The sequence below is a fragment of the Myotis lucifugus genome, unplaced genomic scaffold (genome assembly GCF_000147115.1).
Source record: "Myotis lucifugus unplaced genomic scaffold, Myoluc2.0 scaffold_352, whole genome shotgun sequence".
Taxonomy (NCBI): domain Eukaryota; kingdom Metazoa; phylum Chordata; class Mammalia; order Chiroptera; family Vespertilionidae; genus Myotis; species Myotis lucifugus.
This window is the reverse complement of record NW_005871400.1, coordinates 547039-569212: the sequence shown is the minus strand read 5'-3', so window position 1 is coordinate 569212 and position 22174 is coordinate 547039. Positions and strand designations below refer to the sequence as shown.

Genomic DNA, 22174 nt, shown 5'->3' with positions numbered 1-22174 from the left:
CTTCATCCTTCCATCTCTCCATCCCTCATCTCTCCATCTCTCCATCCCACCCCTTCGCGCCCCATCCCTCCAGCCCTCCACCCTCCATCCCTCCTCTCCATGTTCACTCATCAATAGCACTCAACATTAAAGGTGAGTTCTTGTGTGTATGTAAATTTTCACATTTTACTATACATTTCATTCCCTTTTTGTTAAATTTTCATTTACATTCCACATCCTTTTTGTTTTTAAAGTTTTTACTTATAGATTAAACAGGACGTTAGACATGTACTGTGTATAAGAAAGGTTAAGACAGGGAATTATTTGGGGATCAGGAAGGAATTAATTCAATTTACATTATTTCTAATGGGAAAAAGTGATTCTGTTTTTTAACAAATCGCTTCTCAAACAGCTTCCAGAACAAAGTAAGTTCGAGAACCGAGGTTCCACTGTAAAGCATAAAAATCACACAAACTTATCAATAGATGTAGGAAAAGTATTTCATAAAATACAACATCCATTTATGATTAAAATAACCAATAAAATAGGTATAGAAAGAAAGTACCTCAACATACTAAAGGCCATATATGACAACCCTCAGCCAATATCATACTCAATCGTGAAAAACTGAATGCTTTTCCTCTGAGATCAGGAACAAGACAAGGATGCCCACTCTTCTTCAACATAGTGCTGGAAGGTCTCGCCAGAGCAATGAGGTAAGAGAAGGAAATAAAAGGCATTCAAATAGGTGATGAAGAAGTGTTGCTTTTTGCAGATAACATGATTCTTTATATAAAAAACTCTAATGACTCCACAACAAATTGATTAGAAACAATAAACAAATGCAGTAAAGCTGCAGAATAAAAAATTGACATAAAAAATCCACTGTATTCCTATATATCAACAATGACATTTTAGAGAACAAAATGAAAATAACAATTCCTTTTGCAATTGTAACAAAAAGAATGAACTACATAGGAATAAACCTAACAAAGGATTTGAAGGACCTCTATATTGAAACCTACACAGCAGTATGAAAATAGATAGAAAAAGTCAAGAAATAAAAATATATTCCATGTTCATGGATTGAAGGAATCAGCACAGTTAAAATTTGCATATTACCCAAAGCAAAATGCAGATTTAATGCAATCCCATCAAAATCCTAATAACATTTTTTAAATAAATAGAACAAAAAATGATCAGATTTGTATGGGACCACAAAAGACCCTAAATAGCCAAAGCAATCCTGAGGCAGGGGAAATAAAGCTAGAGGCAGCACACTCCCTGACTTCAAATGATACTACAAAGCAACAATAATCAAAGAAGCATGGTATTTGTGGACAAAACAGACACAGACACAAACTAAACAGAATTGAGAATCAAAAAATAAACCCACATGTATATGAGCAAAAATATTTTGACAAAGGAATCAAAACATATTATGGAGAAAAGAAAACCTCTTAATAAATGGTGCTATGAAAAGTATAAAGCCACTTGCAAAATAATGAAACTCAACTACTACATGTCCCCATACACAAAAATGAACACAAAGTTAATGAAAGACCTAAATATAAGAACTGAAAAAATAAATTACATAGAAGAAAACATTGATACTAAACTTACGGACCTTGTTCTTAGAGAGAATTTCATGAATTTGGCCCCTAAGTCAAGGGAAGTAAAAGCAAAAATAAATGAATGGGACTATATCAAACTGAAAAGCTTCTGCATGGCCAAGGAAACCATCAACAAAGTAAAAAGGCAGCCAACTGAGTAGGAGAAGATATTTGCAAACAAAAGCTTCAACAAGGGGTTATAGCCAAAATATATAAAAAAAACTCATACAAGTCAATACCAAAAGCAACAACAACCCACAAACAAAAAACCTGAACAGACACTTCTCCTAATAAGACATACAAATGGCCAACAGATATATGAAAAGATGCTCAACTTCACTAGCTATTTCGAAAACCAAACTACAAGAGATACCTCCTCACACCTGTTAGCATTTCCCTAATTGCCAGTGAGTTTGAACATCTTTTCATATACCTATTGGCTGTTTGTATGTCTTCTTGGGAGAGGTGTATTTTCAGGTCCTCTGCCCACTTTTTGATTGGATTGCTTACTTGTTTGTTGTTGAGTTTTATGAGTTCTTTATACATTTTGGAAATTAAACCTTTGTCAGAGCTACTGTTTATAAATATCGTCTCCCATCTGGTTGGCTGCCTGCTTGTTTTGTTGTCAGTTTCTTTTGCTGTGCAGAAGCTCTTCAGTTTGATATAGTCCCATTCATTTATTATTGCCTTTACCTACCTTGCCTTTGGGGTCAAGTCCATAAAATGTTCTCTACCACCCAGGTCCATATGTTTGGTACTTGTATTTTATTCTATGTAACATAGTTTTGGGTCTTATGTTTAGGTCTTTGATCCATTTTAAATTAATTTTTGTACACGGGGATAAACTGCAATCCAGTTTCATTTGTTTGCATGTGGCTTTCCAGTTTTCCCAGCACCATTTATTGAAGAGACTGACTTTACTCTAATGTGGATTTCTGGCTCGTTTGTTGAAAATTATCTGTCTATATATGTGTGGTTTTATAATTGGGCTGTCTATTATGTTCCATTGATCTGTGTGTCTGTTTCTCTGGCAACACCATGCTGTTTTGATTATATAGCTCTGTAGTATAATTTGAAGTCAGGTAGTGTGATACCTCCAGCTTTGTGTTGTTGTTTTTTTTCCAGGATTGTTTTGGCTATTCAGGGTCTTTTGTGGTTCCATACAAATCTGATGATTTCTCATTCTATTTCTTTAAAAAATGATATTGAGATTTCGGTGGGTATTGCATAAAATCTGTATTGCTCTGGGTAATATGGCCATTTTAACTATGTTGATTCTTCCAATCCATGAATATAGGATATTTTTTCCATTTTTTTGTGTCTTTTTCAATCTCTTTTAATGATGTTTTATAATTTTCAGTATATAGGTCTTTCATACTCTTTGTTAAGTTTATTCCTAGGTATTTTATTCTTTTGGTTGCTATTGCAAAAGGAATTGTTTTTCCATTTATTTTTCTGAATTTTTTTGTTGGTATACAGGAAGGCAATGGATTTTTGTACATTGATTTTGTATCCTGCAACTTCACTCTACTTGTTTATTATTTCGAGTAGTTTTTTAAGTAGAGTCTGTAAGGTTTTCTATATATAGCATCATGTCATCTGCAAAATGTGACAGTTTGACTTCTTCTTTCCCTATTTGGATGCCTTTTATTTCTTTCCCTTGCCTTATTGCTCTGGCTAGGACTTCCAGCACTATCCTATATAATAAAAAGGGAATATGCTAATTTGTCTGTGACAGTGTCCCCTAACGACCTATTTGCATATTGATGTGCACGCAGCAGGGGGCAGGCAGCTGGAGCCAAGTTCCCGGGGTTCTGAGGAGAGTGCCTGACAGGAGCCGGGACTGCACAGAAGCAAGAGGAAGTGGCCACGGGGAGCTCTTCCAATCCCCCTGCATGGACACCCTACCCCAGCCCCCGCACCCCCGGGGGGACAGGGAGGCTGGCTGGATAGGGAGAAGACCCAGCCTCTGGGATAGCTGTAGTCTGCATCTCTGACTCCCAATCTCTCCCCCTGCCACTCCACCAGGGGTGCCCACAACAATAGCATGCTGGCGGCCACCTGTCAGTGCCCAGAGCACCCTGGGCCCACAGCCCGTCACTGCCAGGCCCCCTCCACTGAGGCCAGGCATGCCTCTCCTCCCTACAACTCTAGACCCGGGTGGAGGCAGGCCTGAGCGGCCCCGCCCCCAGGGTCAGACCCTTCTCCCCCGCCCCCCCTCCAACAGCAGCAGCGCTGTCTCCGCAGCTGAAGCTCACTGAACCTCACTGGGGGCGTGGCTAAACCCGCCCTCCTAGCCCACCTGGCTCTGCCCTGGCCTGGCCTCCACCCTGCTCCAGGAGATTGGAGCCCCGCCCTGAACAGGTATAGCTGTGAAACAGCCACATACAATTTAAAGAATGGTGCCAAGTGGGAAGGTTTGACAGTTACTCCCCCTTTGGCCTCACTGCCCCCCTAACTCCCTGCCCCCTGGCCAGTGCCTCCAGGGATGACCAGCACTACAAGGCTGCTGGCCAGAGCCTGCCCCTTTGAGGCCTGTGGAACCCTCTGCAAAGTTTCCATGACTACAGTCCCAGGAAACGATCATGCCCTCCTCCCCTAATCAGCACCTGCTATCTGCGAGGGTACCCATAGGCAGTTGGGAGCGAGCAGGCAGCAGGGGGGGCGCAGTTGGGGATGACCAGGTCGGCAGGGAGGGCAGTTGCAGGCAAGCAGGCCAGCGGGGGTGGGGCAGTTGGGGGTGAGCAGGCTGGCGGGTGGGGGGCAGTTAGGTGTGATCAGGCTGAAAGTGGGGGGCAGTTGCAGGCGATCAGGCTGGTAGGCAGAGTGGTTATGGGTGATCAGGCAGGCAGGCGACAGTAAGGAGCCAGCAGTCTTGGATTGCGAGAGGGATGTCTGACTGTCAGTTTCGGGCCTAAACCAGCAGTTGGACATTCCAGATTGGTGAGGGTGCAGGCTAGACTGAGGGACACCCCCTGTGCACGAATTTCATGCACCGGGCCACTAGTCTAAATATATAAAAGCCTAAGCGACTGTTATGACTGAACAATTGGAATGACTGGTCGACTAGTTGCTATGACATGCACTGACCACCAGGGGGCAGATGCTCAATGTAGGAGCTTCCCCTGGTGGTCAGTGCGCTCCCACAGCCAACCTCCTGTGGCTGGCCAACTGCCCTTGGTCCCTCCCCCTGGCCAGCTGGCCCCTATCAACCCCTGGTGCTAAACCATTCGTAGATGACCTGTTTCTGGATCAGGGTTTTGTACATAGCAGAGCAGCTCCCTTGCTGTGATCTATTGAAAGTCAGCCCTCCACACAAGGGTTTGTCTCGCTTCTGTCCACTCCCTTCCCCAGGGGCCACCTACCTGCTGTGGTGGCAGCACTGCGGCAAAGGCAGGACGAGGGAGGAAGCAGAGAACTGCATGGTGGTGGGGAATTGCCTCCTCCTCTTCCTTCCCCAGGGGCCACCCACCTGCCATGGTGGTGGCACGGTGGTGAGAGGAGGAGGAGGGGAAGAGGTGGGGAACCATGCAGTGGTGGGGTGCCAAAGGTGGCATCAGCATCCGTTCCTTCTGTGCCCAGCCTGGCGACTGTCACCTCCTCTCCTGACCCTGCTGGGGCCTTTGGGTCCTGGGGTGGCGGTGGATACAGTCCCTTTCCCATGGGGGCTGAGGGCCAGCTCTCTCCTCAGAGCCAGTGGCCAACCTCCCATGGTCCCTCTCCTTGGCCGGCCAAACTCCTGCGGTTCCTCTCCCCTCCCCCATGCACAAATTCATGCACTGGGCCTCTAGTGTTGAATAAGAGAGGTGAGAGTGGACATCCTTGTCTTGTTCCTGATCTTAGGGGAAAAACTTTCAGTTTTTTCACCATTGAGTATGATGTTGGCTGAGGGTTTATCATATATGGCCTTTATTATGTTGAGTTACATTCCTTCTATTCCTATCTTATTGAGTGTTTTAATCATAAATGAATATTGTATCTTAAATGCTTTTTCTGCATCTATTGACAAGATCATGTGATTTTTATCCTTTCTTTGGTTAATGTGGTGTATTATGTTGATTGATTTGTGAATGTTGAATCATCCATGTGCCCCTTCCTAGAATGAACCCCACTTGATCGTGATGTGTTGTTTTTTGGATGTACTGTTGTATTCGATTAACTAGTATTTTGCGTAGGATTTTTCCATCTGTATTCATCAGGGATATTGGTCTGTAGTTATCTTTTTTGTGTTATCTTTGCAAGGTTTTGGTATCAGGGTTATATTGGACTTGTAGAATGTGTTAGGAAGTATCAGCTCTTCTTCAATTTTTTGAAAGAGTTTGAAAATGATGTATATTATTTCTTCCTTGAATGTTTGGTAGAATTCACTGGTGAAGCCATCTGGTCCTGGACTTTTGTTTTTGGAGAGGTTTTTGATGGTTGTTTCAATTTCCTCACTGCTGATCGGTCTATTTAGATTTTCCAGTTTTTCATGATTTGATCTAGGAAGATTATATGTTTCTAGGAACTTATCCATTTCTCTAGGTCAGGGGTGGGCAACCCCTGGCACGCGTGCCAAACATGGCACACCAATAACTTTTGTTGGCACACGAAACCCTCTCTTATAATCTTCCATTTACCATTTTTTTCTTAATATCAACTTTTTTATTTTTCAGATAAATTCAGTGTAGGTGCATCTTAGATAAATAAATAATTTTACATAACAAGTTATCTTAAAGACCACAGACATGGATTGACAAGAGAGGGGAAGAGCAATTTCAATAGTGTCGAAAACGAACTATTGAGGACTTGGAATGCCATTCCAGAAATTTTTTCCTGTTTAAAAAACTTTGCAACAGCGTTACTCTCCATGTTTTCATCCACATACACTTGTGAATCTTTGTTCTCAGTGATGAATTTTGTTAAGTCTCGTAATAGGAGTAGCCTGACGAATGAAAGTAGTAGCTCGTGCATATCTCTGAAGGTCATTAACATAAACCTGATGTAAAATCTCTGTCATCAGTGATGCAGCAGCAAAAGTCCTACTTATAATATCAAACAGAGTCATAAAGTTTTCTGTTGGACTATCAGTGTACATTAAAAAATAAATGTATTTTTCATCATCATATACTGTGTTTTTGTCACTCGAATGAATTTTATTATTTCTTCAAGGTTCTTCACATATGTACACCTTAAGAGATATCAAGTAGGCGTAACATGTTCTCAAAAAATTAGGGTTGGCACGCAGAAGAATTTTGAGTCAGAGATTTTGCTGGTTTTGGCACGCACTCACAAAAAGGTTGCCCACCCCTGCCCTAGATCTTATCTGGGTAGCTAATGGGCTGAGGGAGATGCATGCATTTGGTGGCATGAAGTCTTTCATAATATTCTAGTATGATCCTTTGTATATCTGTGATGTCTGTGGTAACTTCTCTCTCATTTCTGATTTTGTTTATATAGGTCTTTTCCCTTTTTTCCTTAGGGAGTCTAGCCAGAGGTTTGTCAATTTTATTGGTCTTTTCAAAGAACCAGCTTTTCATTTATTTTTTGTATATCTTTTTGTTTTCTATTTCATTTAATTCTATTCTAATTTTTATTATTTCCTTTCTTCTGCTAACTTTGGGTTGCTTTAGTTCTTCTTTTGCTAGTATTTTAAGATGTGACATTAGTTTATTTACTTGGGATTTCTCTTGTTTCTTGAGATAAGCCTGCAATGATATAAGCTCTCATTACTGCTTTCACTGCATCCCAGAGTTTTTGATAGGGTGTTACCATTCTCATTTGTCTCCATATATCTTTTGATCTCATCTTTTACTTCTTCTTCGACACAGTCATTTTTTAGTAGTATGTTGTTTAATCCCCACATATTTGCAGGTTTCTTTACTTCCTTTTTGCAGGTGATTTTTAATTTCAAGGTCAGAAAATATAATTGGTATGCCCTGACAGGTTTGGCTCAGTGGATAGAGCATCAGCCTTCGGACTGAAGGGTCCCGGGTTCGGTTCAGGTCAGGGGCATGCACCTTGGTTGCGGGCACATCCCCAGTGGGAGGTGTGCAGGAGGCAGCTGATAGATGTTTCTCTCTCATCGATGTTTCTAGCTCTCTATCCCTCTCCCTTCCTCTCTGTAAAAAAAAATCAATAATATATATATATTTTTTAAAAAAATATAATTGGTATAATTTTGATCTTTTAAAATTTGTTAATACTTGTTCTGTAACCCAATATATGGTCTATCCTTAAGAATGTTCCATATACGCTGGAGAAGAATGTATAGTCTGATATTCTGGGATGAAATGTTCTGTAAATGTCAATTATTGCTGGGGTCCAACCCCAGCAGGTCCAGGGATCCCCAAAGGTGTGGATGGAGTTGGCGAAGAAGGAAGGACTCAAAGGCAGCATTCAGTTGATCAGCATGGTTGGGTTTTCCCTCCAGGATCTCCAGCCGAGTTCTGGTCAGGATCTCCAGCGAAGTTCTGGTTCGGATCTCCAACCAAATTCTGGTGCCATGTTCTCTCGCTAGGTTCTCCAGCCAGGTTCTCCAGGTCCTCCAGCCAGGTTCTTTAGCCAGGTTCTATCCAGGTTCTTTTGCCATGTTCTGTCTAGGTTCTCCAGCCAAGTTCTGTAGCCAGGTTCTGTCCAGGATCTTTTGCCATGTTCTCTCCCTAGGTTCTGTCTCTAGGTTCTGTCTCTATGTTCTGTTTCTAGGTTTTGTTTCTAGGTTCTGTCTCTAGGTTCTGTTTCTAGGTTCTGTGTCTAGGTTCTTCTAGGATCTCCAGCCAAGTCCTGTCCAGGTACTCCTGCCATGTTGTCTAGGTTCTCCAGCCAAGTTCTGTTCGGAGTTCTGGTTAGGAACTGATGAGGATCTGATGTTTATTGTCTTGTTACATCCGTATTTATACCAGCCGATTTTAATCCTGTCAATTTCTATTACAAAGGTTAGGGCGTTTCTTATCTCCATTCCAGGGAGTAAAGATTATGTAGCTTAACTACCCACCTGGCACTTAATTAAGGGGTTGTATCCCCTCCCTAACTTCAGGGAAAAATCCCCACCTGGGGAAACAACCTTTCTCAGAGAGGTGACCTTGGTTAAAACACATGGCACTAAGGAGAGCAAACATATTAAGAACAATATGCTATATATGCCAGGTCCCTTGAAACATATGCTGTGCAGATGTTTCTTTCCTGCAGCGACTGTGTCAAGCAGCAAGGATGGACCGGCTTCTGGCAAATTATATCCATTTGGTCTAGTGTTTCATTTAAGGCCAATATTTCTTTATTGATTTTTTTTGTTTGATTGATCTGTCTAGAGCTGTCAATGGAGAATTACGGTCTCCAACTATAATTTATTTTGACCTGTTTCTCCCTTTAGTTCTGTAAGTAGCTGTTTAATATATTTCAGTGCTCCCTGATTGGGTGCATATATACTAAGAAGTGTTAAGTTTTCTTGATGTAGTATTCCCTTTATCATTATAAAGTGTTCATCTTTGTGTCTTATTTTCTTGAAATCTGTTTTGTCAGATATAAGTATGGCTACACCTGCTTTTTTGTGTGGATTTTTTGTTTGTTTGGAGATTCATTTTCCACCCCTTTACTTTGAATCTACCTTAGTCTTTGCTGTTTAATATGTCTCTTGTAGGCAGCATATAGTTGGGTTTTGTTTTTTCATCCACTCTGCTACTCTGTGCCTCTTTACTGGTGAGTTTAGGCCATTTACATTTAGGGTAATTATTGATGCATGAGGATTTCCTATAGCCATTTTATCTTTTGTTTTCTGGTAACTTTGTGCCACCATTGGTTCCTTTCCATTATGCTTCTGTCTGTTTGGTGGATTCCATATATCTTTCCTCTTTTCTACGCAATATGTCCCATTTTGGGGGCCTTTGTGTGTGGTTGCCATTAGGTTTATAAAGAGTGAAGTTGCATGTATGCCATAGTTTTTTCCCTTTTGAGTGCACCTGATCTTCATTTTCCTTTGCCAGTTCATACCTTTCCCCCAACCCCTTGTATGTTTTTGTTGTCACAAATTATCCCTATTAGCTGCAAGTTTTTTGGTGATCCTACTCATAGTGGTGTGACTTTATGTCCTTTGTTTCAGGTAGAATAACTCCCTTGAGTATTTCCTGCATTGGAGGTTTTGTAGTAATAAAATGCCTCAACTTCTATACATCTGGGAATATTCTTTTTTTTAAAAAATTAAATCTTTATTGTTCAGATTATTACATTTGTTCCTCTTTTTTCCCCCCATAACTCCCCTCCTCTCAGTTCCCGCCCCACCCTCCGCCCTCAATCCCCACCCACTGTCCTCATTCATAGGTGCACGATTATTGTCCAATCTCTTCCCTCACCCCACACCCCTTCCCCCCCCCCAAGAATAGTCAGTCCATTCCCTTTCTATGTCCCTGATTCTATTACAATCACCAGTTCATACTGTTTATCAGATTATTTATTCACTTGATTTTTAGATTCACTTGATAGATGTGTATTTGTTGTTCATAATTTGTACCTTTACCTTTTTCTTCTTCTTCCTCTTCTTAAAGGATACCTTTCAGCATTTCGTATAATATTGGTTTGGTGGTGATGAACTCCTTTAGCTTTTCCTTATCTGTGAAGCTCTTTATCTGACCTTCAATTCTGAATGATAGCTTTGCTGGATAAAGTAGTCTTGGTTGTAGGTTCTTGGTATTCATCACTTTGAATATTTCTTGCCATTCCCTTCTGGCCTGCATAGTTTCTGTTGAGAAATCAGCTGACAGTCGTATGGGTATTCCCTTGTAGGTAATTGACTTTCTTTCTCTTGCTGCTTTTAAGATTTTCTCTTTGTCTTTAGCCCCTTGGCATTTTAATGATGATGTGTCTTGGTGTGGTCCTCTTTGGATTCCTTTTGATTGGGGTTCTCTGCGCTTCTTGGACCTGTAAGTACATTTCTTTCACCAGGTGGGGGAAGTTTTCTGTCATTATTTCTTCAAATAGGTTTTCAATATCTTGCTGTCTCTCATCTTCTGGCACCCCTATAATTCTGATGTTTGTACGCTTAAAGCTGTCCCAGAGGCTCCTTACACTATCTTCGTATTTTCGGATTCTTTTTTCATTTTGCTTTTCCGGTTGGGTGTTTTTTGCTTCTTCGCATTTCAAATCTTTGACTTGATTCTTGCGCTCCTCTGGTCTGCTGTTGGGTGTCTGTATAATATTCTTTATTTCAGTCAGTGTATGCTTAATTTCTAGTTGGTTCTTTATCACAACATCGAGGGTCTCATTAGATTTCTTGAGGCTCTCATCAAGTTTATCAGCAGTTTCTAGCAAATTATTGAAAGCCCTTAAAAGTGTGTTTTTTAGCTCTATATCCTCCATTTCTGTCATGTTTTTTTTTGTCTCCGCATTTTTTATGCTTTCTTGGTGCACCCCCTTGTGGTCTTTGTGCGAAGTCTTGTTGTAGTTAAGCCTTGATTGTTGTCAGCAATACAGGGGGGTGAATTGACCTCCAGGCTAACTGGCTATGAGAGTCAGCTGTGTCTGCATTGGGAGAGCTTCTGTGCTGAATCTCTAGGGCGGTGCTAATCTAGCCTTTGCCTGAGGCTATTCGGCAAGTGCCTCTGTGCAGGGCTTGGGCATGGCGGGTCCCAGGGGATCTACAGGGCGGGCAGAGCGAGCAGTTATGGTTGCTCTCAGTTCCGTCCCCAGCGGCTCTGCAACCGCTGCAAACCTCGGAGAGAAAGCTGCCTTCCCGCTTCTTTCCTTTGAGTCTGGGTCCCGGACTCGCCCGGAGCTGGAGCTCAGAGTCTGAAACTCCCTCCCGATTGAAAACAACAACCGCGCCCTCGCCGCTGGCCCGCTCCACATGCACTCCGCACCTTAGTATTTCACTTCAAGCACTGCGCCTCCTCTGAGTCTCCTATGGTTTCCTCTTTCCTCCTAGTTGTAGAACTTCCACTCAGCCAGCCTTCCTGTGGTTCTGGATGATGTCCGTTCCATCTTTTAGTTGTATTTTTGAAGTGGTTGTTCGAGGCAGCAAACTCTGGCGTTAACCTATGCCGCCATCTTGGTTCCTCGGAATATTCTTATTTCTCCTTCATATTTAAAGGATAAGTTTGCTGGATACATGCATGGTTGGTAATTTCTCGTTTTTAGACATTTGAATATTTGGTTCCACTCTCTTCTGGCTTGTAGAGTTTCTGCTGAGAAGTTGGGTGACATTCTGATGGGTTTTCCTTTGTAGGTCACTTCTTCTTTTTCCTGGATGCTTTGAGGACTTTTTCTATGTCATTAATTTTTGACATCTTCATTACCAAGTTCCTCTTTGGATTGAGGTAACTAGGTGCTCTGTTTGCTTCTTGGATTTGAGGATCTAGTTCTTTCCATTGATTTCAGAAGTTCTCACATACTAGTTGTTTGAATAGACTCTCCATTCCATACTCCCACTCTTCTTCCTCCACTATGCCAGTGATTCTGATGTTACTTTTTTGATGGAATAAGAGAGGTCTCATAGGGCTCTTTCACATTTCTTTATTCTCAGATTTCTCTCTTCTTCCCTCTGCATCCTTTCTTGATTCCTATCTTCGATATCACTAATTTTCCCCCTCTAATTGGTTGGTTCTGTTTTCTATGCTCAACAACTCACTCTTAAGTTCTTTAAATGCTTCATTTCCAGGATTTCTGATCTATTCCTTTTTAAAATTTCAATTTTCTTGCAAAAATACTTTTTTTGTTCATTAATTTGTTTTCTCAATGCACTGAAATGCCTGTCAGCATTTTCTCGCATCTCATTGAGTATTTTCAGAACTGCAATCTTGAAATTTCTGTCATTCATATCATGTAATTCCATGTGCTCCAGCCTATTTTCTGGGGATTTTCATTTTCTTTCTGGTCATCATCTTTACCGCGGTTATTTATGATTTTCACTGTTTTTTGTTTTCCCATTTATCTCTGAGGTGGTCTTTCTACTCTGTTCCAGTAGATGGCATTGATTCACAAGATTTTTACCTTTGTGGCCTCACAGTTTTGAGCCTTCATGGCTTCCGTAGGGCTATACAGCCTTTGCTGCTTGGGGTGAGGTTTGTTTTTCCCTCATTGTAATGTGACCCCTGCCCTCCAGGGATCCAGCCCAAGCACCCCTCCTGGAGTTCAGTCACAGAGGGAAACTTTCTACTGCAACAGCTCTGGGCCTACAGATAATACACTCCTGGAGCCAACTCTAAGGGCAACGGGAAGTGAGTTTTGGGAGTCTAATTAGTGGCAGGGCTCTGTGATTCACTTTCTTTGTCTGAAAGACAACCGCCAGGCCCAGCAGTGGGGAGCAGCTCTGTAGGGTGGGCGTCTGCTGACCCATTTTTGCTCCTGCCACTCAAGCATGCAATTCAGACCTTATTCACAGTGCGCCCATGGTTCAGACCCTGCCCTCTCTCATTGCCTGTGTGTGTATGACCACACAACTCTGCAACTCCAAAAGACACTGTATGGGACATTAAAATAACTGGATAACTAATGGTCAAAGTTTTTCAAATTTTATGAAAACAATAAACCTACACATTCAAAGCTCAACAGACCCAAAGGACAAGAATAAAACTACTACCAAGAAGCATCATTATTAAATTGCATAAAACCACTGCTAAATAAACACCTTAAAATCTTCCAGGAAAAATTAGAAATAATGCCTGTGAATAGACAGTGGAACGACATCTTTAACCTAACATCCTATATGAGTGACAATATCTTTCAAAAGCAAAGATAAAATAAAGGCTCTTTTAGACATAGAAAATCTGAAGGAATTAATCACTTAGCATACCCGAATTAAAAAGAAAAAAGGTCAAAGATACTCTGTGAGGCAGAAGGAAAATTATACCAGATGGAAATCTAGATATAAACAAAGAAATGGAGAACACTATAATTATTAAGCACACTGGTAATTATATACCACATTGTCCTCAACTTCCTTAAAATATTAAATGGAAAATCAAGAACCCTGGTAACAAAATATTGCAGGTTTTATAATATATGTCTAAGTAAAATGTATGACAATAACAGCATGAAAGGTCTGAGTATAAAAATAAAAGTATAATTGACGTAAGGTTCTTATACTATATGTGAAATGGTTCCATTTGAAGGAAGACTGTGATAAATCAGAGTTGTAAAATGTATCAAAGATAAACCAGTTAAATATCAAAACAAAATTATATAGAAAGGGAGATATAATGGAATCTCAGGAATATAATCAATAATTCAAGAGAAGGCAAGAAAGAGGAAGAAAACAAAGAGTATATGGGAGAATTAGAAATCAAATAAATGCTAAATGGAAACCATAACAAAAATATAAATAATGACATTAACTGTAAATGGCCTGAAATACAAAATAGTATGAAATGTAACCTGTAACTGAAAAATTAAAAATGTAAATGGCCTGAACTCCTTAAAAAGCAGCAAGAATCACATTGAATAAAGAGCATGTACTAACCAAATGTTTATATATGTATATAAAAGTATCCTTCAATTATAGACACAAATAGGTAAATAGCAAAAGAATGGGGAAAATATAACAGGCAAACGTAAACTAAAGGAGAAGCAGAGTAACCAGTCCCTCCTATGGACCCTGGCACCAGGGCTGCCCATGGACCCTAGCACCTTGCCCAACCATATGCAGAGTCTGGCACCAGGACTACCTGCCTATGGATGCAAGTACCTGGCCCACACATAGAGCCTACTAGTTAGCTCATTTACGGATGCTGCCATCTGGCCTGCCCATGGTCCCCTTCAACTGACCTGCCCAGGACCTCAGGGCAGGGATAATAAAGGATTTGCCTTTGAAATAATACCTTATGCAAATGTTTGATCTGGATACTTGCCACCAAACCAGTTGGTTCAGCCTCAAAATATTTGCTTTGAGTTCTTCCATAGCCTTTCATGTCTTCCTCTTTCCTTCTAATTCCTGGACGGCCATACCAGTATGAACGCTACAAAGAAAGCCAAAATGTAATTACCAAAACATGCATTAAGAAATGAAACACTACATTTGAACAGATCTATACATGTAACGCACATGAATCAGTGATCAAAACCTCCCTACAAAGAAAAGTTGAGCAGATGGCTTCACTGGTGAACTATACCAAACATTTAAATAAGATTAACAACAATTTTTCCCCAAGTCTTCCAAAAAGTGTAAGAGGAGGAAACATTTTCTCACTCATTCTGTGAGCTCAGCATTACTCTGACACCAAAGCCAGGCAAAGGTATCATGAAGAAAGAAACTAGGGACCAATATCCCTTATCAATATAGATGAAAAAAAATCTTCAACCAAAAGCTAGCAAACTGAATCCCATAGCATAGCAAAATGATTATACAAAATGATCAAGGGGGAATTATCCCAGGAATGCAGGTTCAACATATGAAAACCAATCAATGCAATATATTGCATCAATTTAACAAATGGAATAAACCATATAAGTATGGGAGATAGCAACATGAATGGGTTTGACAAAGGGTTTCATGATTAAAGACACTCAGGAAACTAGAAATAGAAGAGGACTTTCTCAAAATGACAAGGGCATATGTGAAAAACCCAAATCTAGTATCATACCCAACGGTGAAAGACTGTAAAGTTTTTCTTTAAAATCAGGAACAAGATAAGGATGTCTCCTTTCATTTCTGGTATTCACTGCTACACTAGTTTTAGCAATGAGGCAAGAAACAGAAATAAAGGGCATCCAAATTGGAAAGGAAGAAGTAAAACTATTAATATTTAAAGATGACAAAATACATATATTTCCACACATAGAAAAAGCCCAAAGAATCACCATTACACATACTACTAGAGCTAATAAATAAATTCAGCAAAGATACAGGATACAAGATTAACATGCAAAAATCAATTGTGTTTTTATATACCATCAATGAACAATCAAAAAAAGAATATTAATAATTTCATTACATCTGACAGAGTAAAATAGTCAGGAATAAAGTTAACCAAAGAAATAAAAGACTCACTAAAAACCTTGGTTAAAGAATTCAAAGACATATAAATAGAAAGTTCATGCCCTAGTTGGTTTGGCTCAGTGAATAGAGCATCGGCCTGTGGACTGAAGGGTCCCAGGTTCGATTTCCACTCAGGGTACATGCCCAGGTTGTGGGCTCCATCCACAGTAGGGGGCCTGCAGGATTCTCTTTCATCATTGATGTTTCTATCTCCATTTCCTTTCCCTTCCCTTCTCTAAAATTAATAAAAATATATCTTAAAAAAGTTCATGAATTGAAATATTTTTCATATGGCAATAATTTTTAAAGTAAACAACAGACTCATTATAATATTCATGAAAATTCCAGTGGCCATTTTTGCAGAAATAAAAAGCAGATCCTCAAGTTTATATGGAACTATAAGGGCCCTCTAATAGTCAAAACAATCTTAAAAAAGAAGGGAAAGGTTGGAAGACTCATACTTTCAGATTTCAAAACTTATAATAGAGGAGAAACCAAGATGGCGGCATAGGTAAACACCGGAAATTGCTGCCTCCCACAACAACTTCAAAAATACAATTAAAAGACAAAACGGACATCATCCAGAACTACAGGAAGGATGGCTGAGTGGAAATTCTACAACTAGAAGGAAAGAGAAAAGCACTGAGACTCGGAAGTAAAGTGCAGAGGTATGGAGGCTCGAGCGCGCACGGAAAGGGGCTGGCACCTGAGGACGTGGCTGTCTTTTTGAATTGGGACGGAGTTACAACCTCCCGACTGCTCTGAACTCCAGTTCCGGGAAGTCTCTGGGGACCCAGGACTCATACAGGGAGAAATTGGACTGTCTGGCAGCAGGCAGAACTCGGAATTTGAGGGCAAGCTTCCCTCAGAGGTGCTTGCAGCAATTACCGGGACACTGAGTCGCGGGGCGTCTTAGGGCAGGGCTGAGGATCAGCCATAGCTGCTTGCTCCGCCCTGTTAATTTCCTGAGACCCCGCCCCACCCAGGCTGTGGCAGAGGCTTTTGCATATGAATGCCCTGACCCTTTGCAATCTGAAAATTACCTAACAAATTGCAGCTGGGCCAGACAAACCCAGAACTTCCAAGAGAAGGCCCAAGGCCCAAGGCCCCACAGCAGCTTGCATTGCTTCACAGCTGGGCCTCATCTGGGCATGTCCAAACTCCAAAAAAAGGAAGGGGAATCTGCATATCTCTTCGTAGCTCCTTCTGGGTAGCCTCAGGAAGAGGCTAAATTAGCACCTCCTTAGATCCAAGAACCAGTGTACGCAGTGGTCAGAGTGGGACCATCCAGATTACAACTCCTCAGATCCATAAGGGACACACTCAGGGGGCAGACTCAGTGAGCACCAAAACCCCACTGAAGCAAGTCTTGCCCCAGAAGGGTGTCTTCAGCACAGAAGTTCTCCCACTGCAGACACAGCTGATTCTCACAGCCAATTGGCCTGGAGGTCAATTCCTCCCAGTGATAACTTCAACAATCAAGGCTTAACTACAAAAAAGACTACAACAAGACTGTGCACAAAGCCCCCAAGGGGTGCACCAAGAGTGTCCACCTCAGGTAATTGGGGCAGCTGAGCCACTGGGCCCTATAGGACACCTGGCACACAAAGCCACTCTACCAACACAGGGAAGCATAAAAAATGCGAAGACAAAAAAACAGGTCACAATGACAGGAATGGAGGAAAGCAAACAACTGGATATAGAGTTCAAAACCACGGGTTATAAGGTTTTTCAAGAATTTTCTGGAAACCGCCGATAAAATTTAGAGAGACCCTCGAGGATATGAAAAAAGACCAACTAGAAATTAAGCATACACTGACTGAAATAAAGAATAATATACAGAGATCCAACAGTAGACAAGAGGATCGCAAGAATCAAGTCAAAGATTTGAAATACGAAGAAACAAAAAATACCCAACTGGAAAAAACAAAAAGAAAAAAGATTCCAAAAATATGAATATAGTGTAAGGAGCCTCTGCGATAACTTCAAGCATACCAACATCCGAATTATAGGGGTGCCAGAAGAAGAGAGAGGGCAAGATATTGAAAACCTATTTGAAGAAATAATGACAGAAAACTTCCCCCACCTGGTGAAAGAAATGGACTTACAAGTCCGGGAAGCGCAGAGAACCCCAAACAAAAGGAATCCAAAGAGGACCACACCAAGACACATCATAATTAAAATGCCAAGAGCAAAAGACAAAGAGAGAATCTTAAAAGCAGCAAGAGAAAAACAGTCAGTTACCTACAAGGGAGTACCCATACGACTGTCAGCTGATTTCTCAACAGAAACTATGCAGGCCAGAAGGGAATGGCAAGAAATATTCAAAGTGATGAATACCAAGAACCTACAACCAAGAGTACTTTATCCAGCAAAGCTATCACTCAGAATTTAAGGTCAGATAAAGAGCTTCACAGACAAGAAAAAGCTAAAGGAGTTCATCACCACCAAACCAGTATTATATGAAATGCTGAAAGGTATCCTTTAAGAAGGGGAAGAAGAAAAAGGTAAAGATAAAAACTATGAACAGCAAATACATATCTATCAACAAGTGAATCTAAAAATCAAGTGAATAAAAAATCTGATGAACAGAGTAAACTGCTGAATATAATAGAACCAGGGGCATGGAAAGGGAGTGGACTGACAATTCTTGGGGGGAAAGGGGTGTGGGGGTGCAGGAAGAGACTGGAAAAAAATCGTACACCTATGGATGAGGACAGTGGGAGGGGTAAGGGCAGAGGGTGGGGTGGGAACTGGGTGGAGGAGAGCTATGGGGGGAAAATAAGAGGAACAATTGTAATAATCTGAACAATAAAGATTTAATTAAAAAACTTATTATAAAACTACAGTAATCAGAACAATATTGTGCTGGCTTAATATATACATTTTCAATGGAATAAAATTGTGGGTTGAAAAATAAACCCATACATCTAAGGCCAACTGATTTTTATCAAGGGTCCAATGGGGAAAGATATGTTTTTCAAAGAGTGGTGCTGGAACAACCAAATATTCACATGCAAAAGAATGAAATTGGATCCCTACCTCACACTATATAAAAATTAACTCAAAATTGATCCAGGAGTTAAATATAAAATATTGAACCACCAAACTGTTATAAGGAAACATATGGGTAAACGTTGGATTTGATAATGACTCTTTAAATAAGATACCAATTTCACAAGCAACAAAAATAAGATACCAATTGGAGTTAAGCAAAATTAAAACATTTTGTGTATGAAAGGACACATCAAAAGAATGAATGATGTGTCTATAGACACATCAGTCTATAGAACGGAAGAAAATATTAATAAACCATACTTCTGATAAGGATCTAGTGTTGAGAATACATAAAAAGACAACCCAATTAAAAATGCACACAGGACTAAATAGACATTTATCTAAAGAATATTTTCAAGTATATGTAAAGGTCTCAGCATCATTAGTCATCAGATAATGTAAATCAAAATCCAAGACACAACTTTATAACCATAAGAATCTACACTAATAAAAGACAAACATGCAAACTGACCATATCTTCTCTATGCCTTAAGCCACACCCACCAGGCAATCAGAGGACTATATGCAAATTAACCCAACCAAGATGGTGGCCCGCAGCCACGGAGCTGGAGCAAGCAGGAGGCTTGGTTGCCCCAATGATGGAGGAAGCCAAGCTTCCCCCCTGCCGTGGCGGCACTGAGCTCCACTCAAAGCAACAAAGTTTCAATTATAGAAGATAAATAAACCCAAGATACCTGCTTTCAGCCAGCCATGGCCACTGAGCTGGAGCGAGCAGGAGGTGTGGGTTGGCCTGGTGATGGAGGAAGCCAAGCTACCCTCCCACCCGCCCTGGCCAGCTCTAAGCTCCTCTCAAGGCTACAAAGTTTCAATTATAGAAGATAAATAAATCCCAGAATAAAAAAAGAAAAAGAAAAAAAGGAGAGGCTGGGAGCTTCTATTGCCGGGGGGCTTGGCCAGCCTGAAAATGGCCCTCAGCCCCTCACACAGACTGGCCAGGCACCCCAGTGGGGACCCCCCCACCCTCAAGGGGGTGTGGCCAGCTGAAAACAGCCATCAGCCCCTCACCCAGGCTGGCCAGGCAACCCAGTGGGGACCCCCACCCTGATCCGGGACACCCTTCAGGGCAAACCAGCCAGCCCCCACCCGTGCACCAGGCCTCTATCCTATATAATAAAATGGTAATATGCAAATTTACCCTAACAGCAAAACGACTGGGAATAACTGGTCAGTATGACACACACTGACCACCAGGGTCCAGATGCTCAATGCAGGAGCTGCCCCCTGGTGGTCAGTGCACTCCCACAGGGGGAGCTCTGCTCAGCCACAAGCCACAGCCGACGGCTGCCAGTACAGCGGTGGTGGTGGAGCCTCTCCCACCTCCTCAGCAGCGTTAAGGATGTCTGACTGCAGCTTAGGGCTGCTCCCTGCTAGCAAGTGGACATCCCCCAAGGGCTCCCGGGCTGCCAGAGGGATGTCTGACTGCCAGCTTAGGCCCAACCCCCCGGGGAGCAAGCCTAAGCCAGCAGGTGGACATACCCCAAGGGGTCCCAGACTGCGAGAGGGCACAGGCTGGGCTGAGGGACTCCCCCCACCAAGTGCACAAATTTTTGTGCACCAGGCCTCTAATGGTTACAATAAAAGAAAAAAGGAGAATAACAAGTGTTTGTTAGGATGTTTAGAAATTAGAACCCTGTATATTGCTTATGGGAATGTAAAATGGTGCAGACACTGTGGAAAACAGTTTTGTGGTTCTTGAAAATATGAAACACAGAATTAGCATATGAATGAGATATTCTACTTTTAGGTATATTCCCCAAAGAATTGAAATAAGTATTCAAACTAATACTTGTATTGAAATATTTATAGCATAGCTATTCAAAATTAGCCAAAATATGTCCTATATGTTCAACTACAGATGAACAGATATAGGAGTTGTTTTTTATATATACAATGAAGTGTTATTCAGCAATCTAAAATAATAACGTACTGATACATACTGTAACATGGATAAAACTAAAAAAAATTAGGCTCAGTTAAAGAAAGCAGACATAAATGGTCACATGTGGTATGATTCCGTTTATATGAAACTAGAGGCCTGGTGCACAAAATTTGTGCACAGGTAGGGTCGCTAGGCCTGGCAGGTGACCAGGGCCAATCTGTGGGGTGATCAGCAATGCAATCAGGGGGCCTCCACTGGCACCTGCCTTGGCCAGCCTGGCACTACCCGCTCATTGGCCCTGCCTCCCACCGTCGCTGCTGGTTGCCTCCCTCTGCAGGGTGACCGGCAGGGCGACTGGGGGGCACTTCCGCTGGCACCTACCTTGGCTGGCCTGGGGCCTGTGGGCTGGGGCAGCTCCTGCATTGAGTGTCTGCCCCCTGGTGGTCAGTGCTCATCATAGCGACTGGTCATTTCACCATTCAGTCAATTTGCATATTAGGCTTTTATTATATAGGATATCCTGAACAGTTGACTGATTAGTGGTTGCTAGGAGTTTAGGATAGGGAAAATTAAGATGTGATTTCTTAATTGATATAGGGTTTTATTTTTTAGTGATGAAAATATCTTGAAACTAGATATGTGCACATACATTATAATCATATTAAATGACACTGAATTGTTCACTCTAAAATTGTTAATTTTAAGTTATATGAATGTTTCCCTAAGTCAGTGGTCGGCAAACTCATTAGTCAACAGAGCCAAATATGAACAGTACTTCTTCAAAATAGACTCGCTGAGGCTGAAAACCGACTTCTACGCATGGGCCACGAAATTTCAATCGCACTGTACGTGCGCGCCCACATGTGGTATTTTGTGGAAGAGCCACACTCAAGGGGCCAAAGAGCCGCATGTGGCTCGCGAGCCACAGTTTGCTGACCATTGCCCTAAGTTATATGAATTCCATTTGAATTACAATTAAAATGTGAAAAATGGAAATGTGTCATTATAAGAACTTGAAAACACTTTGGCTTGGTTTATTTTGTGAGATGGATAAAGTTATAGCCTATTTTCAAAGATTATATTTTGCAGCAAATTGTGCATGATTTGAAACTCCAGGGTTTGAAAGCAAAAACGTTTAAAATGCTAGTGTTCAAGAAGTAAGGACATAATGGAATTATTAAAAAACTAGAGGCCCGGTGCACAAAAATTTGTGCACTTGTGGGGGGAGGGGGCCGATCAGGGGGTTGGGGCGCTGCCCCCTGTCACTCACAGAGCAGGGCCAATCAGGGGGTTGGGGTGCTGCTCCCTGTCACTCACAGAGCAGGGACGGTCAGGGGGTTGGGGCTCTGCACCCTGTCACACTCAGGGCAGGACCAATGGGGAGGTTATGGCTCTACCCTGTCACACACAGAGCAAGGCCCGTGGAGGGGGGTTGGGGCGCCATCCTCTATCACCCACAGAGCAGGGCCGATCAGGGGGTTGGGGCGCCGCCACTGTCACACTCAGGGCAGGGCCGATGGAGAGGTTATGGGCTCTACCCTGTCACACACAGAGAAGGGCCCCATGAGGGGGGGGGGGGGTTGGGGCGCCGCACCCTGTCACACACAGAGCAGGGCCAATCAGGGGATGTGCGCCCACCCTGTCAACACAGAGCCGCAGTGCGATCAGGGGTTTGGGCGCTGCCCC

The 22174-nt window shown here is 41.9% G+C and overlaps 1 protein-coding gene across 1 annotated transcript in view; it reads right to left on the bottom strand.

Moving 5' to 3' along the window:
• LOC102423824 (ATP-binding cassette sub-family A member 3-like) overlaps nucleotides 1-22174 on the bottom strand; it is a 372708-nt gene that overhangs the window by 229645 nt on the left and 120889 nt on the right. The window contains 1 exon segment of the mRNA XM_014466690.2: nucleotides 14375-14512. Coding sequence (XP_014322176.1) covers nucleotides 14375-14512 — 138 coding nt within the window.